This window comes from Capsicum annuum, chromosome 5 (assembly GCF_002878395.1).
Source record: "Capsicum annuum cultivar UCD-10X-F1 chromosome 5, UCD10Xv1.1, whole genome shotgun sequence".
NCBI lineage: Eukaryota > Viridiplantae > Streptophyta > Magnoliopsida > Solanales > Solanaceae > Capsicum > Capsicum annuum.
The window spans coordinates 21,474,574-21,491,121 of NC_061115.1; the positions used below are offsets into that span (position 1 = coordinate 21,474,574).

The window sequence follows — 16,548 nt, forward strand, 5'->3', positions numbered from 1 at the left end:
TTCCGGTGGATGAGGAACAGGGCAGTGGCTTTTTGCCCGGAGGAAGCCACATGGGAGCGATATGAGGACTTGTGGCCATTCAAAGATGACCCGAGAGTGTATGCAGATGGGCAGCGTACGTGAAGTTCATCGCTCATGCTTTAGATTCCCAACCTTACAGGTGAAAACATGTTATTCCACTTCCTGGACAGGCTGAAAAGTTGGGCCACGACAAGTTGGTACTATTGATGAACCCATTGCACAAGCTGAAACTTTGACGGACTTAAAAGAGTTATTGTAGCAACAATGTGCCGCAGTTGCTGCAATATCAAGTGGGGGAGAGTGTGATGACCCTCCATGGCATCATGCCACTTAGGCTCTACGTGCCACAACGTAGAGAAAAAGGGAGATTTTTCATGGAAGATCGTAGAATTCGTTTGATTTGTATGGAAGGTCATTGGGACTTTCTAACACTGTAGATTTTTTTTTAAAAGAAAAAGATTATCTTGTAAGTTGTGAAATGAGCGATCTGTATAATAATTATTATTGTATTTTAGCTACTAAGTGAGTTGTATAAGTAGAGAGACATTTGTTTGTGAAGACATCAAACAAATTTTACAAGTCTTTAATTAGCGATATAAAAGTTTCCTTTCACAATTCTCGTGTGTACTCTTTTTTCAAATTAGCATTTCATTAGCAATTTAGTGTAAAAAAACTTACCTGAGCTTGCAAGAAGTTGAAGATTCGTAAGCGAGTTGTCAAGTACCTTAATCTGTAACGAGAGGTGTTGCTTATGAATAATTTTAAGTTATTTATTTATTTGCTGCACGAAAAGATAACAAACCATACAGCATATTCAACCACTCATTTTGAAAGCGAAGGCAAGGACTAATGGGATATTTGGCTTTTGTTCCTTTTGAATCCATCTTTTTCTCTCGTCTTGTCAAATGGGCCACATTTCACATTCATTGCGCTTAACTTTTCTTGATCATTTTCCACATTGTTGTTGACATATTGGACATTCATTAATTCCTTTTTCCACAAATCACATGGTAATGTCTCAGATTTTTATCCACATTTTGTCACCATAATATTTGTTTTAACTCTCAGATTCAGTTACTTCAACTTGATATTTGTTCTAAATTTTATCTATACAGCTTCTATATCTGATTAAAGTGAATATGGTTGATGCCGCCTTTGTGTCGTTTGCAGTTCAAAAACTGGGTGAGTTCCTCATACAGGAAGTTAACCTGCGTTTAAGTCTGAGAGAAGATGTGAAGTGGCTCAGAAATGAGTTACTTTTCATGCAATCTTTCCTCAAACATGCAGAGGAAAAGCAAAGCGAAGACCAAAGAGTTCAACAATGGGTGTTTGAGATCAACTCTGTTGCTAATGATGCTGTTGCTATACTCGAGACTTACAGCTTCGAGGCTAGTAAAGGCGATGACGATAGAATTGCTAGACGTCTGAAGGCTTGCATTTGCATCTGTTGGAAGGAGACAAAATTCTACCAAGTTGGCAAGGAGATCCAATCACTCAAGCAGCGAATCATGGATATCTCTCGCAAACGAGAGACTTATGGTATTATAGATATAAATAATGCAGGAGAAGGACCAAGTAATCGGTCAAACAACCAGTCTTCCCTGGCTAGAACATTGAGGAGAACTACCTCATATGTAGATGATGATCAGATTTTTGTTGGCTTTCAGGATGTTGTACAACGATTTCTAGCTGAACTTCTCAAACCTGATCCTCGTCGAAGTGCCATCTCCATTTATGGTATGGGCGGATTAGGCAAGACAACTCTTGCGAGAAACCTATACACCAGTCCTAACATAGTTTCTAGCTTCCCAATACGCGCTTGGATATGTGTTTCTCAAGAATACAATACCATGGATCTTCTTAGGAACATCATCAAATCTATCCAAGGACGGACCAAGGAAAATCTAGATATGTTGGAAAAGATGACTGAGACAGATCTAGAAAGTTACCTCCGTGATCTATTAAAAGAACGCAAATACCTTGTGGTGGTTGATGATGTATGGCATAGAGAAGCTTGGGAAAGTTTGAAAAGAGCGTTTCCAGATAGCAAGGATGGAAGCAGAGTTATTATTACCACACGCAAAGAGGATGTCGCTGAAAGAGCAGACGACAAAGGTTATGTCTATAAACTCCGGTACCTAACCCAAGAGGAGAGTTGGGACCTCTTCTGCAAGAAACTGCTTGATGTCCAAACAATGGTTCCAGAAATGGAAAGGTTAGCTAGAGGTATGGTGGATAAATGTGGAGGCTTACCTCTTGCAATTGTTGTATTAAGCGGACTACTTTCACATAAAAGGGGGCTAGAAGAATGGCAAAAGGTGAAGGACCACCTTTGGAAGATCATTAAAGATGACTCAATTGAAATCTCGTACATACTATCAATGAGCTACAATGACTTGCCAACTGTGCTCAAGCAGTGTTTTCTATACTTTGGTATTTTTCCAGAGGATCGTGAGATCCGCGCTGATCAAATCACGCAGTTGTGGATGGCAGAGGGTTTCATCCCAAGAGAAGAAGAAAGAATGGAGGATGTTGCTGAAGGTTTCTTGAATGAGCTGATAAGACGAAGCTTGATACAAGTGGTAAGTACATTTTGGGAAAAAGTTGTTAAATGTAGGATTCATGATCTACTTCGGGATCTTGCCATGCAAAAGGCATTGGAGGTAAACTTTTTTGATATTTATGATCCAAGAAAGCATTCCATATCCTCCTTTTGTCTCAGACATGCCATTCATGGTCAAGCACAAAGGTACCTCTCACTAGATCTTTTTAACTTGAAGTTAAGGTCAGTTCTGTTCTTTGATCCCGACTTTCGCAAGCTAGGTCTTATAAACTTCCGTATTAAGTTCCATCATATATATGTGTTGCAATTGGAGATTCAATCTGGCACAAAACTACCTGATTCCATAGGGAGTTTGTACCACCTCAAGTTCTTAAGATTGAAAGGCATCCATGAATTTTCTTCCTCCATTGGCAATCTCAAGAATTTACAGACGCTTCGTGTCTCCAATGACCACGGACAGTTATGCCAACTACCTCCCGAGACAGCTGACCTAATAAATCTAAGACATTTAGTTGCTGATTATTCAAAACCTCTGAAGCATATAAGCAAACTCACAAGTCTTCAACTTCTTAGTGGCCTTTCTTGTGATCAATGGAGAGATGTCAACCCTGTTGATTTAGTCAATCTTGGAGAATTACGCATGTTTGATATTGCCAAAACTTACTCCCTGAATAACATTGGCAACTTGAAACACCTTCACACTCTCTTCTTGGGTTGTAAATATAAATCATTCCCGCCCCTAGAATTTCTTAATTCTTGTCAAATGCTCCACAAATTGTGGTTAAAAGGGAGAATAGAGAACCTGCCTCTGCCGGACACATTTCCACATTCCATCACAATGATAATCCTTTGGGACTCAAAACTCATAGAAGATCCGATGCCTATGTTGGGAATGCTGCCAAACCTAAGGTATCTCGATTTAGTTGCAGCTTACGAAGGAAAGGAAATTAGTTGCAGTGATAACAACTTCGGTCAACTGGAGTTCCTTCGTCTTGATAGTCTTTGGAACCTAGAAAGATGGCATTCAACCACAAGTGCCATGCCTCTGATTAAAGGTCTTGGTATCCATTACTGTCCACAGTTGAATGAGATTCCAAAGAAGATGAATGGCGTGGAGAAGTTGAAGAGATGTGGTTTTTTATTATCGTAGAGGTAATAAATCTCAATCCCCAATTACCATTTCTTCAAAACGAATAATGATATTTGAAAACTAGACTATTAGAGTTGTATTAATAATCGTATTTGGGCATAAGTACAAGTTGGTGGTGTTGTTTTTTTTTGAGTAATTTGGAGTGAAAATAATTTTTTTTGATGTTTCTAGAATTTTTAAAAAATTCGAAATTCAACTCGAGTTCAATTTCGGAATTTTATAGCCAAATATGTTTTCCACAGTTCATATTCAAAATTAAGTAATAGAAAAATAATCCTCGACAAACACCTCCTAATTCCTTTTACTCACTCTATCACAGATTTATTTAATTTTATACCATAACAATTTATTTTATTTACATTGTCAACTTATTAAAAAATTCAATTACAAATGATTTTCTATAAGTAAATTAATTATGGCTGATATTTTGTCCTGTATGACATAAATGATTTATTTTGAGTAAATTAATTATGGCTGATATTTTGTCCTGTATGACATAAATGATTTATTTTGATTTACATGGAAATAGTTTCGTAAAAAAATATGTTATCGATGTTTAAACGGTGAGTGAAAAATACTCTTGAAAACATATACATTACAAATTAATAATGAAATTACCATACTGGAGAGTTTCTTGATGAAATTTTGAGTAGAGATAATACATAAATACAACCCTAAACTTGACATCAAATTATAACTTCGACCTTAAACTTTGATAGTGCACAATAAGACCTTTAACTATTCAAAATCTGAACAAATATGACCTCCGATTGTGTAACCCCCATGCGTGAGTTTCACTCGCGCTTATGTGGAAAGGTAATTCAATCACATGGTGCCACGTCGTTAAAAGGGCTGACTTGGATGGAGGTCATATTTGTGCAGTTTTGAATAGTTAAAGGTCATATTTGTGCATTGTCAAAGTTTTATTTTTTGTGTTAAAGCGTTGTCGTTTTTATTATTATTATTATTATTATTATTTATTTATTTATTTATTTATTTATTTGGGGATCGAACCCGCGCGGTAGGCTGAAGGAAGCACCCAAGAAGAGCAAATAACACCATTGGACTATCTAAGTGCCTTGTTTCATGTGGTTCAACATTAATATACGTACATAAATATAAATTTTCTACCTTATATATACAACGTAATTTTTTTTACCGAGGGGGTTCGGGTAAACCCATTGGCAACCACGTAGGTTCGTTCCTGCGTTAATTTAATAACGTTTTAATAACGTTAATTTAATAACATTTTAATAACGTTAGTTTAATATACTACTACTACTATCCTTAATAACGTTAATTTAATAACGCTTTATTAAAACTATAGTTTTTTTTATTATTAGTATAGTTTCATCTTTAATTTAATAGTTAAATAAATTATATTTAGATATATTATATAACTTAAATTCACCCTCTCCTTTATAATATATATACATACCTGCGTGATTTTTTCATATGAGGCTGACCCACCTAATTAATAAATCTTCAATATTGCTCTTTTTCCGCAATGACAAAAGAAATTAGATGTCATTTTAAACTTTGAGCCGAAAATAATGAAAAAATAATAGTGAAAAGTCATTTAAAGGTTATATTTGTGCAGTTTTGAATAGTTAAAGATCATATTTGTGCACTGTCAAAGTTTAAGGTCAAAGTTATAATTTGGTGTCAAGTTTAGGGTCATATTTATGTATTTTGCCCTTAGATTTTAAGCTGGACGCTCCCAGTTTTACGTATTGAACACGCATTTTGCTACGTCGGATCGGAGGTCATATCTGTGCAGTTTTAAATAGTTAAAGGTCATATTTATGCACTATCAAAGTTATAATTTGATGTCAAATTTAGAATCATATTTATGTATTATCTCTTTTGAGTACTATCTATTTGTTGGAGCATTATCTCTTTTGAGTACTATCTAGTAGTTGGAGCACCTATTGTGATGTTAAGTGAGAGTCATTTTTCCTAGTTCGATGAAAAATATTTGGGTAAGCAAATATTGGAAAATGACTTCCTCATCATAAATATTTTTTCTCGAAAATGACTTTCTTCATATAAAAACACATCAAGTTTTATTGACAATCTATAATTTGGTTGACACTTGATATTATGTTGAACATCACAATTGATACAAGGATGACCAAGAACACAAGAAAATATACATCAAAACAGTCCACAAATTGAGGAAACTCGAGACTATTTTGGTGACCACTCTCGGATTCGCTAATTATAAAAAAAATAGAGAGAACAACGAGTGTTAAAACCTCAAAACAGCCAACCAACAAGTTATATTAGCACAATATAATGAAGAACAACAGGGCTACAACAACTACAACCTACGGGTTCTACAACAATACAAGGGAAATTCGAAACTAGAACAAGAAACAAAGATTGATAGTTAGACACAGTGAAGTTGTAATCTTAAGAACCCAAGAATGGTAACTCTTGGACCCTTAACACCACACTCAACACGCACCTAACTCTTACAATGACACAAGAGGGCGTCCACCTCTCAAGCACCAAGGTATCAAGCTTTGCAACACACAAGATAATCCACCCTTATGCTATGCCCTAATTTCCGTTTGGAGCTCTCTCTCACAAGAGGAGTGTTCTTACAATATCAAACATAAATCAAGTAAATGAATCCTACATTGTTCTATTTATACAACATTACAAACAAATAGAGAAATGACAAAAGAGTCCTTCAATAAATGGGCTCCAAAAACCACCCCGTAAGTGTACCAAAAGGATGACTTTGGGCCTCCTTTACACTTGGGCTTGTGCACTCCTTTAAGTGGTCTTAAAAAATGCTCAAAAAGTGTCCATGAACATGATCATACTTGTATCAACAATTAATCATTAATTTAGGTAATTAATAGATCTTTTATTGAATACTAGTTATTATATTAAATAGTACCCCTTACGATTTGAGTTAAACAAGAGAACCAATTGTTAATGGATATAGTTGATTTATACAGTTTATCGTAACTAATTTGCAAAGAAACATTCTATAAATCTCAATTCGCTATGGAAAGTCTCAATTCAAAAGTTAAGTAATTCATACTAAAAATGATTTTATTATCAGGTTCAACTTGGCCTTTTTACCAATACTAGATAGGTATGCTCGTACTTTGCACAGGCCCAACGTGTAATTTAAACTTGAAGTTAAGGTTAGTTCTATTCTTTTTACCAATCAAGCACAAAGGTACCTCTCACTAGATATTTTTAACTTGAAGTTAAGGTCAGTTCTATTCGTTGATCCCTTTCATAAGCTCGATCTTATAAACTTCCGTAATAAGTTCCAACATATATATGTGTTGCAATTGGATATTTAATCTGCACAAAACTACCTGATTCCATAGGGAGTTTGTACCACCTCAAGTTCTTAAGATTGAAAGGCATCCATGAATTTCCTTCTTCCATTGGCAATCTCAAGAATTTACAGACGCTTTGTGTCTCCAATGACCACAGACAGTTATGTCAACTACCTCCTAAGACAGCTGACCTAATAAATTTAGACATTTAGTTGCTGATTATTCAAAACCTCTGAAGCATATAAGCAAACTCACACGTCTTCAACTTCTTAGTGGCCTTTCTTGTGATCAATGGAGAGATGTCAACCCTGTTGATTTAGTCAATCTTGGAGAATTACGCGTGTTTGATATTGCCAAAACTTACTCCCTGAATAACATTGGCAACTTGAAACACCTTCACACTCTCTTCTTGGGTTGTAAATATAAATCATTCCCACGCCTAGAATTTCTTATTTCTTGTCACATGCTCCACAAATTGTGGTTAAAAGGGAGAATAGAGAAACTGTCTCCGCCGGACACATTTCCATATTCCATCACACTGATGATCCTTTGGGACTCAAAACTCATAGAAGATCCGATGCCTATTTTGGGAATGTTGCCAAACCTAAGGTATCTCGATTTAGTTGCAGCTTATGAAGGAAAGGAAATTAGCTACAGTGATAACAAATTTGGTCAACTGGAGTTCCTTCATCTTGATAGTCTTTGGAACCTAGAAAGATGGCATTTAGCCACAAGTGCCATGCCTCTGATTAAAGGTCTTGGTATCCATTACTGTCCACAGTTGAATGAGACTCCAGAGAAGATGAATGGCGTGGAGTAGTTGAAGAGATGTGGTTTTTTATTATCGTAGAGTTAATAAATCTCAATCCCCAATTACCATTTCTTCAAAGTGAATAATGATATTAGATTATTAGAGTTGTATTTGGGCATAAGTACATATTAATGTTATTTTTGAATTTTTCTGAGTAGTGTGGAGTGAAAATAGTTTTTTGATATTTCCAGAATTTTTGAAAAATTCAAAATTCAAAATTCAACTCGAGTTCAATTTCGGAATTTTATAGCGAAATGTGTTTTTCACAGTTCATATTCAAAATCTATATATACTAAATAGCAAGAAAGTCTTGCATAGATTGTTGTCAAGTGGCAGGGTAGGAGACTTCCATCTAGCATATTTTAGGACAAATTAGTTAGATTAGGTAACATTTGTTATTGTTTTTGAATTTAAAATTAAAAATAATTAAATATTTTCTACTTCAAATAAAAAATTTGGGAAGTTACAACTTAGTAAAAACATGCAGTCATTATTTCTGGAATTTATAAATACTTTTTTTCATTATTTAGAAGTCATCAGATTTTTATATCAATTATTAAACTTAAAAATAAATTTAAATTGAATTAACATATTTGAATTTAATTTATATCTTTATCATTCTAGAACAAACATTAATTTAAAATTTAATCTTAAATTAGTTAAACAATACATAAAATCACATTTACTATAAAAATAATAATTTAATTTTTATTTAGTAAATATTTTGAGAAAAAATAATAATTAATTAAGAATTTATAAAAAAATTAGAAAAAATTGTAGAATTTTTTAATTTTTAGATTCAAATTTGAGAATTATTTGAATCATAGATAAAAACATTAAATAAGAAGAAAATATATAATATCATATTTGGATAAAATGTAGAATGAGAAAACAATAGATTTTTTGAGGCTATTTATATTTTTTAAAATTTAATTTGGAAATAAAAATAAAGGAGAAGTAACTTGAGTTGCTTATGATTTATAGTACTAATTATTAATTATTAAAATATTGTTAGAAATTATGATTAAATAATGAAAAAACTTTTCTATTTGTACTATGAACGAATTTAATATCAGATATTACACTATTTTGATAAACATAAATGAAAAAAATAATAAAAATATAATATTACATAAAGGTTTCAAACAAATAAAGAAGAAATGTTTTTGAATTAAGATATAAAAAGCTATCCACGTAAGGCTTTGGTTTGTAAGTTGTAACAGGAGAATTAACCTCCATTATCCACGTCTTCCAAAATCCTTGAACTCCCTCTCAGCCACGTTTTCTTATTTTGATATTTTAAAAAACAAAATCAAAATTATCTTCTCATACTGCAGTGAAACTGTGTTCTCTGAGAATGAAATCCCACAACTGAAATTCTTATGCATTATAGGATAGGTGTCTTGAGAGCAATTACTTATTTTTGTGATGTGTATTTTCTCTAATTTCTATTTTTGTTTTTAATTTTGAGATGTTTCTAGATAAGGATAATTTGCTTCTTTTTGAACTCTTTTCGACGAGAACGTTTTCTATTTAATATGAGGATTGAAATTTGTATTCTGGGATTTGGTTAAGACAATTTTTTAATTTGTGTATACTTTAGTTGGGTAATTTTATTTGAAATATGCTTTTGCAGAAAAGCATTTAGTTCTTTTTCAACAGATTTGGACTTTGGAATGACAATTTACCAGAAAAATTTACTTTAATCAGAGAAACTGAAATACCAATTATAAGTTGTTCGGACTCTTAAAAATATTGCCATACCCGTATCGGATCCTTCAGAAATACACTATTTTTGGAGGATTTGACACTATTTTTGGAGGATTCGACAGCACTGGTAGAAATTTTTGAATAGTCCGGGAAACTTATATATTATAACTTTATTGAAAGGTATATGGTTACTGCATTGTCATTTTGAAGCGCTAAAGGTTGATAGTCTGCCGAAACTTTGCTTATCAGTGAATCCAATATGCCTCCACTTTATACCATGCTTCATGAGGGAAGGTGAAACAGTGTCTGATGTCCGATCGTGACACTATATGAAATTGTTGGATTTTCAAGGTTTGAAATTTGATCTTTTGGCCAGTAATGTGTTAGCTTTAGCTCGAGGAATCAAACACAATTAGTGGACTTCCCTGCTCGGTTGATCCAACCTCAAGATGATTTCCTTGAGGTTCTCTTGGCTCACGAGTTTCATCTAACTGCAAGTATCTGCAGCATTTTTTGCTTGGTGTATCTATCTGGTCTCAATTTTTGTGTGATGCTTTAGGATCATAAATATAGTAATGTGGGTTAGGATTTTGTTTAATTTTAACTTTAAGCACGAGCGTAAGTCTCTGTCTGTCTTTTATTTATGTAGAATTGTCCATGTTAGTATAGAAGGTTGACTTTTGGTAGAGAACCATATTTAAGTAAAGACCATCTAATTTTAGTGCAATGCTGCATATTGAAGTTCTTCACATCAATTAAATTACATAGCTTACGAAAAGAAAAATGAACTAATCATACCTCCTATTCTAATACTTACAATATTTCAAAATTGTTCAACTGTATAATTAGCTATTTATGTTCTTCTAATGTTAAGAGTATACAAATTTCAGCAACTACAGTGTTTTGTCCGACAAATAATTACAATGGCAGAGTATATCTAAGAGTTTCATACAGTTTTCCACTGCTACAAAAGTTTACTTCAGATATATTATTATTGGGCTGCTTTTAGGTACATATTACTTTAGTTATTACTTTAGTTTAGCGATTAAATTTTTCTCATTCTTATAACTCTAATAATAGTTCATCGGAGAGTTTGGACATGGAGACCATAACTCCTCGAACGGTTTGATTCCTAAAGACATGGTTGACAAAGTTAAAAATATTAGACTTATTATAGAAATACCGGTATTATGCTTAATAAGAGTGTCTTTTACAAAGATAAATTACAACTTTATTTATTATTGCAATTAGCGGGAATAATATCAGGTACCTAATTTGCATAGTACTTTGCTTTGTAGAGCAAAGTTGCTCCATCAAGATTTAAGGATTTGTGAAAGCAAATGCCTTGAGGTAGCTCCTTAAAGCTCCAATATATAAGCAGAATACACAATTGTTGAATTATGAACGACTGTGCATTTTTTTAGTTTGTTAACTTTCTTTCATATGTACAATTTCCACAGGTAAACATAAGAGATTTTCAAAATGCAACCGCAAACTTTCACAAGAAAGATAATATAAGTTTCAGTCCAATTCATAATCACTGTGTATTACATGACTTTGGCAATTTGATTAAGAAAAAGTTATCTACTTACAGAAATCTTTGAATGTTCAATAGGTAGTATCAAACTTGGCCGTGATACAAGAACTATTAATGATATCTTTGGCGGTTCGCTAAGCAAGACATATCGAGTTTAATCTTTTGGTACATATCTCTTTATCTATGTTATAGTCTATAAATTTTATATTGAATAGCTTCATATGTTTTAAGCTTCCAAATAACTTATAAAGGATTCATATAGGAGTATGAGTAGTTGATTAATCGATTCATTGTTATTATTTTGAGTTCACGATTTCTACTTTATGAAATATTAATATTTTAGTGTGGAACTATGGAACTCCTGGCGCCATAATGAAAATATGTCAATTCAATTTCATTTTAGAGTATTGTTCTACTTTCTAGCATGTAGATCTTATTTTGCTACATCTTTTTCCAAATTAATGAGTTTAGGACCACAACTAAGGTGTAATTTGATACTATTTTATCATCTTTTTGAGCTATTGTAATTCAATCTTTAGATTAGACTGTGAGTCAATTGTTCGCATTGACTTAGTTTCAAAACATTGGTTTAATAGATAGGATTATAGGAAGGGTAATGGATCAAGAAAGGTCACGGATGATTCTTATGGGCATAATGGTTCTTTGGCTTGCTGCAACTTCTTGTGAACTTCTTATTGGCTTTTCTCCCAAGGGTCAATACTTTTAAACAATTAGACAACGTACAATTCTGAAAACATTCTTCATCCATTGATCTATCTACATCTAGCATTATGTATTCTGCAAGCAAAATGATTAGTTTTAAATTTAGCATTTTTGTCATTCCAATGGAATCAAGATAAGACGCGATTCTACACATCCCTCTATATCTAGAATTCTGGAATTCTTTCTTAGGATGTTGGAGGTTCGGTTGTGGTCCCCTCGAGTTGTACGTCATAGAAAATTCAATGTAATTTTATCCTTGGCAACATTGCTTTATAGACGACCGTTACATTTTCTTTAAACTAACAGAACTGAAAATGAGAATGTCTCTAATTATTTGAAATTCACATGAATATATAGAAAATTGTTGTAGTATTCATTAAATATTCATCTGATCAACTAATTTTATCTCTATGTTATGGTAGATTCCGAATTAAGGAAAGGGTGGCGACTCAACATAGTACAATAGAAATGCAAAAAGTCAAATAGCTACTTCCTTTTGGATAATCCGTAGTAAGGATATCCTTTAATTTGATGCATATTACTCAGTATAGTGGATGAGAAGATCAAAGAAAATTGTAATGTTTGAATTTTAGCATGTTCACGAGTTTATGGGTGTAATTATTTCGGATCCGAATGGCATTAGTAACCATTTGCTAAGGTTGGTTTGAAAAAACTATAGAGTGTGAATTTCATTAATGAAGTTGGTGTAAATGAAGCTATTTATTGACGAGAATGGTTGTTTAAGTTGCCTTACCTATATGTATGGATCATACCTTATTTACCTTATATGGGTGAACGGTCAACATTACTGCTTACGAGCTTCTTGATGCAACTAAAAATTAATTATTGTTCCTAACTTGCCAGAGTGACAGCGGGTAGTATGGTGAGTTATTCCTATGATGAAACTTTCAGGTCAATAATGTTGTCAAGCTATTCAACAATGAGTTGAGGGTGTATTCTGCTTGGGTTTCGCATAATTATATATTTATTGGGAGTGGATTTAGCATTTCTTTGATTGTTATCCGGCACATTAAAATATGATTGAATCATCATGATGCTGCTCTTCGGGTAGTGTTCTGATATTGTATGAGTGTTGATTATGGATAGTATATTTGATGTTGTCAAATGCAAGTATAGTGATACTAAAAATTCATCACAAGGAAAGCTTTCATTTCAGAAATAATACAAAACTAATTGTGAGAAAGAGTCTTTAAGAAAGTTTTGAGTGTTTGTTATTTTTCAAGAATACTATTTTTTATGATCACCTTTTCTTAAAATTGTCCGTGCAGGATCGTATGCTAGTTAAGTAAAGAAAAGAAATCCTCGCCAAATACCTCCTAATTCCTTTTACTCACTCTATCACAAATTTGTTTAATTTTTATAGCATAACAATTTATTTTATTTACATTGTCAACTTACTAAAAAAATTAAATTACAAATGATTTTCTGTAAGTAAATAAATTATGGCTGATATTTTGTTTTGTATGGCATAAATGATTTCCATTGATAAGGTCTCCCCCACCGGAGTCATAACAATATATGACACAACAAGAGTCTCAATCATTCTTTCTAAGAATAAAGTAAAAGATGGAGACACATACGAGTATGTAGAACCAGGATTAATAAGAGAATATGCCCCATGAGAATTTACAGTGATAATACCTGTGACTACTGCATTAGATGCCTCTATGTCCTGTCTAGCTGTAGCAAATAATTTCGGTGGTCCACCTGCCGTCTGGGAACCATGAGCACCCTGTCGACCCTGTCCACGAGCACCCTGTGGAGCAATCCTAGCTGGCTGAGTGTGGGCATGAGTACCTGCTACATCTCTCTGCATTTGAGGAGTAGCTTGACTAGATCCAGAATCTCCCTTAGGACAAAACTTAGCAAAGTGTCCTCTTTCACCACAAGTATAACAAAGACCGCCAACTCTAAAACAACGTCCACTATGATTCCTGCCACAATTAGAACATTTTGAACGATGCCCGTATTGAAAGAAACCGCTACCCTTCCCATGTATCTGCTGTTGCGGTCCTTATCTAGATGGATAACTATTCCTTGAAGATTGGCCCACTGACTCTGACTGCGTAAGCCTAGAATGTCCATGATCAAAATTACGCTTGCTCCCAGATGGAGAACCACTAATCCCACCTGAGTTACATGCCTTCTTATTTTCTCGATTAACCCTTTCCATCTCCTAATAGGACTCAGAACGGAGAACAGTGTCAAACACCTCAGAATAGGATCCATTAGACATCGCGTATCACTAGACCATGATAACTAGCCTCAAGTCCATCCATAAATTGTCTTACTTTCTCCCTCTGATCTGCAACTAAAGATGGAACATACCTGAACAACTTAGTAAACTTATCTTTGTACTCGGTGACTATCACGGATCCCTGTTGTAACTCATTAAACTGGCATCTCATGTCATCTTGTTTTCTCAATGGAATAAATCTATCCAAGAACATAGCTGAAAACTCTGACTAAGTAATTGGTGGTAGCCCTGCTTGTCTGCACCTCAAAACGGAAGTCCACCAAACCTCGGGAGACCCTAATAATAGAAAAGTAGTAAATTCTACACCACGAGTCTCCTTCTATCCCAAAGTAATCAGTATCTTCTCGCAGCGATCTAAAAAATTTTGAGGCCTAGTTGGATGAGGCCCAACTCGACCACCACCACGCGTAAGATCCTGTCTGTCACGCCCCATTTTCCTCGTGTAAAGCGGGATTCGACGCGACAACTTTTTTAAGGTCCACAAAGGTGGTTCCCAACCGAATTCGTACTTTACGTGAGGATTCTATGTGATCAAATAAAGACCTCTTCTTTTCTTAACTTAAATGTTAACTAAGTGATAACGTAATTAATAAACAAATACAAGCTATTTTTGTCATTTCTAATTATTAATTATCTAAGCGATAAAATTGATAAAAATATGTAAATAAGACAAGTGAGGAAAAAGAAGTGACATAAATCATAACAAAAATTATCAAGCAAAGGAAAAATTTTAAACTACGCCACATAAGTAAAGAAATAAGAAAAATGCACAGTAACTAACTTATTTTGATAGAGGAATAATATTCAAAACTTAAAAAAATATAAGAGAGTTTTTTGTTTCTTAAAAAAAATATTTGTTGCTTTATAGAAACGATGTCACGATATCATTAATCGCGCTCGTTCAACTTAGCAACAATTTTAATTGGAGGTCGGTTTTAAGTGAAAATAATAACATTATAATTTTTAAAGACAAGTGAAAAATAAAAAAAATATTTGTGTATGTATGCATAGTCTCTGCTTTTTAAACTTTTGGTACGTGGTACTCCCGAAAATGTATCAAATTAATTAAAAATATGAAAATCAGAACTCGTGATTCTTTTTACTTTTCCTCTAACTATAGATTAGGAGATAGTACAAAGAGTAAAATGTCATGTCTAGTTTAAATTGTGAAAGTCAAAAACCACACCATGACTTTGATAGAGAAATAAAAAGTCATTTTTTTTAATACGTAGTAGCTGACAATTGTTTCACTAAGCATAAATTAATGAAATATACGGAAAGAAAAATAGGAAGGCTGAAAATTATTTATCGATACCTTGGGCCCTTAATCTTCTTGGTTTCACGATACCTTGGGCCCTCAATCCTTCAAATATGTCTGCCAAGGGCTCAGTCAAGGGAGTAAAAGCTCGAGACCTCACTCTTTCCAATTGATGGAAAGTATTGTGTACTGGATAAGGTCCTTGTTGAAAGTTGGGTAGTGTTCGAGAAGCTTCATTTTGAGAACCTTTCTGGATAGAGTAGGGTTGGATCTAAAAAGCCTTGTTTTGAAAATCTTGTGAGTCATAAGGTTCAATATGTATCCCACGAGAATAAAAAATGGCATGAATTCCTTAGTTATTTGGGTAGACTTGTGTTTGAGGTATGAAAGGTGATGAATCCTCTTCTCCCTCCTCGGATGGACACTTTGGTTGAAAAGTGGCCAACTTTGCAGAATCATCAATAATTTTCCCCACTCAAATTTTGTATTCTAATTTCTTTCCAATCGAAATTAGACTAGCAAAACTGTGGCCGATTAGGAAGAACATTTTCTAAAAGTATATTCCGTCTAGTGATTTGAGGAAAATTTGGACCAACTCTTCTTCAGGCACAGAAGGACGTATCTTAGAAGCTTCCAATCGCCATCGTATTGTATATTCCTCAAAAGATTCATGGTCCATTCTTTTTACCTCAAGTAAATTCCACATTATTGGACTACTGTTGATGTTAAAATTATATTGCCTTACAAAATCTTGAGCTAGTTCTTCCCAATTGTGCCATTTGTCGAAATCTTATTGCGCGAACCATGTGAGTGCCATCCCTGATAGGCTTTGAACAAATAATCTCATCAGAAGAGCCTCATTATGTCCTATGCTTACTAGTTTTCCACAGTAGTCCGTTAGATGTATGATTGGATCTCCACGCCCATCAAACATGTTAAACTTTGGAACTATGTATCTTGGAGGTAAATTAACTTTTGGAAGTAGACGCAGTTTCTCATACCTCAAGTCGTAAATGCCTTTAGAACGCAGTTTCTCATCCAACATTTTCTCTAGGTCATGAAGCCTTTGACGACGTGCATCAAAATCAATTCTCTCGTGGGTAGAAGGAAATTGTTTTTCAGGGAGTGTGCGTAAGGCGAGAGTAAGGAGGCACAATGTTTTATTTTGGGCGGGAAGAAGGAGGGCTTG

General features: G+C 33.9%; 1 protein-coding gene across 2 annotated transcripts; it reads left to right on the top strand.

Moving 5' to 3' along the window:
* The first annotated feature begins 886 nt into the window (after positions 1–886).
* Positions 887–12,699, top strand: LOC107870423 (disease resistance protein RPP13). 2 transcript variants are annotated; one of them, XR_007055460.1, is made up of 3 exons: positions 887–3,736; positions 11,179–11,265; positions 12,246–12,699. XR_007055460.1 is itself a non-coding variant. In XM_016716956.2 (2 exons), exon 1 carries the CDS (start codon positions 1,161–1,163, stop codon positions 3,732–3,734), a length of 2,574 nt encoding a protein of 857 aa, XP_016572442.2. In that variant the 5' UTR covers positions 887–1,160; the 3' UTR covers positions 3,735–3,736; positions 11,179–12,161. The 2 variants fall into 2 exon arrangements, 1 of the variants encoding a protein (XP_016572442.2); XM_016716956.2 differs by lacking the exon at positions 12,246–12,699 and having other exon boundaries at positions 11,179–12,161.
* The last annotated feature ends 3,849 nt before the right edge of the window (positions 12,700–16,548 follow it).

Bases quoted from the DNA above. Each gene is read 5' to 3' on its own strand.
- LOC107870423 (XM_016716956.2), top strand. From the start codon at position 1,161: ATGGTTGATGCCGCCTTTGTGTCGTTTGCAGTTCAAAAACTGGGTGAG.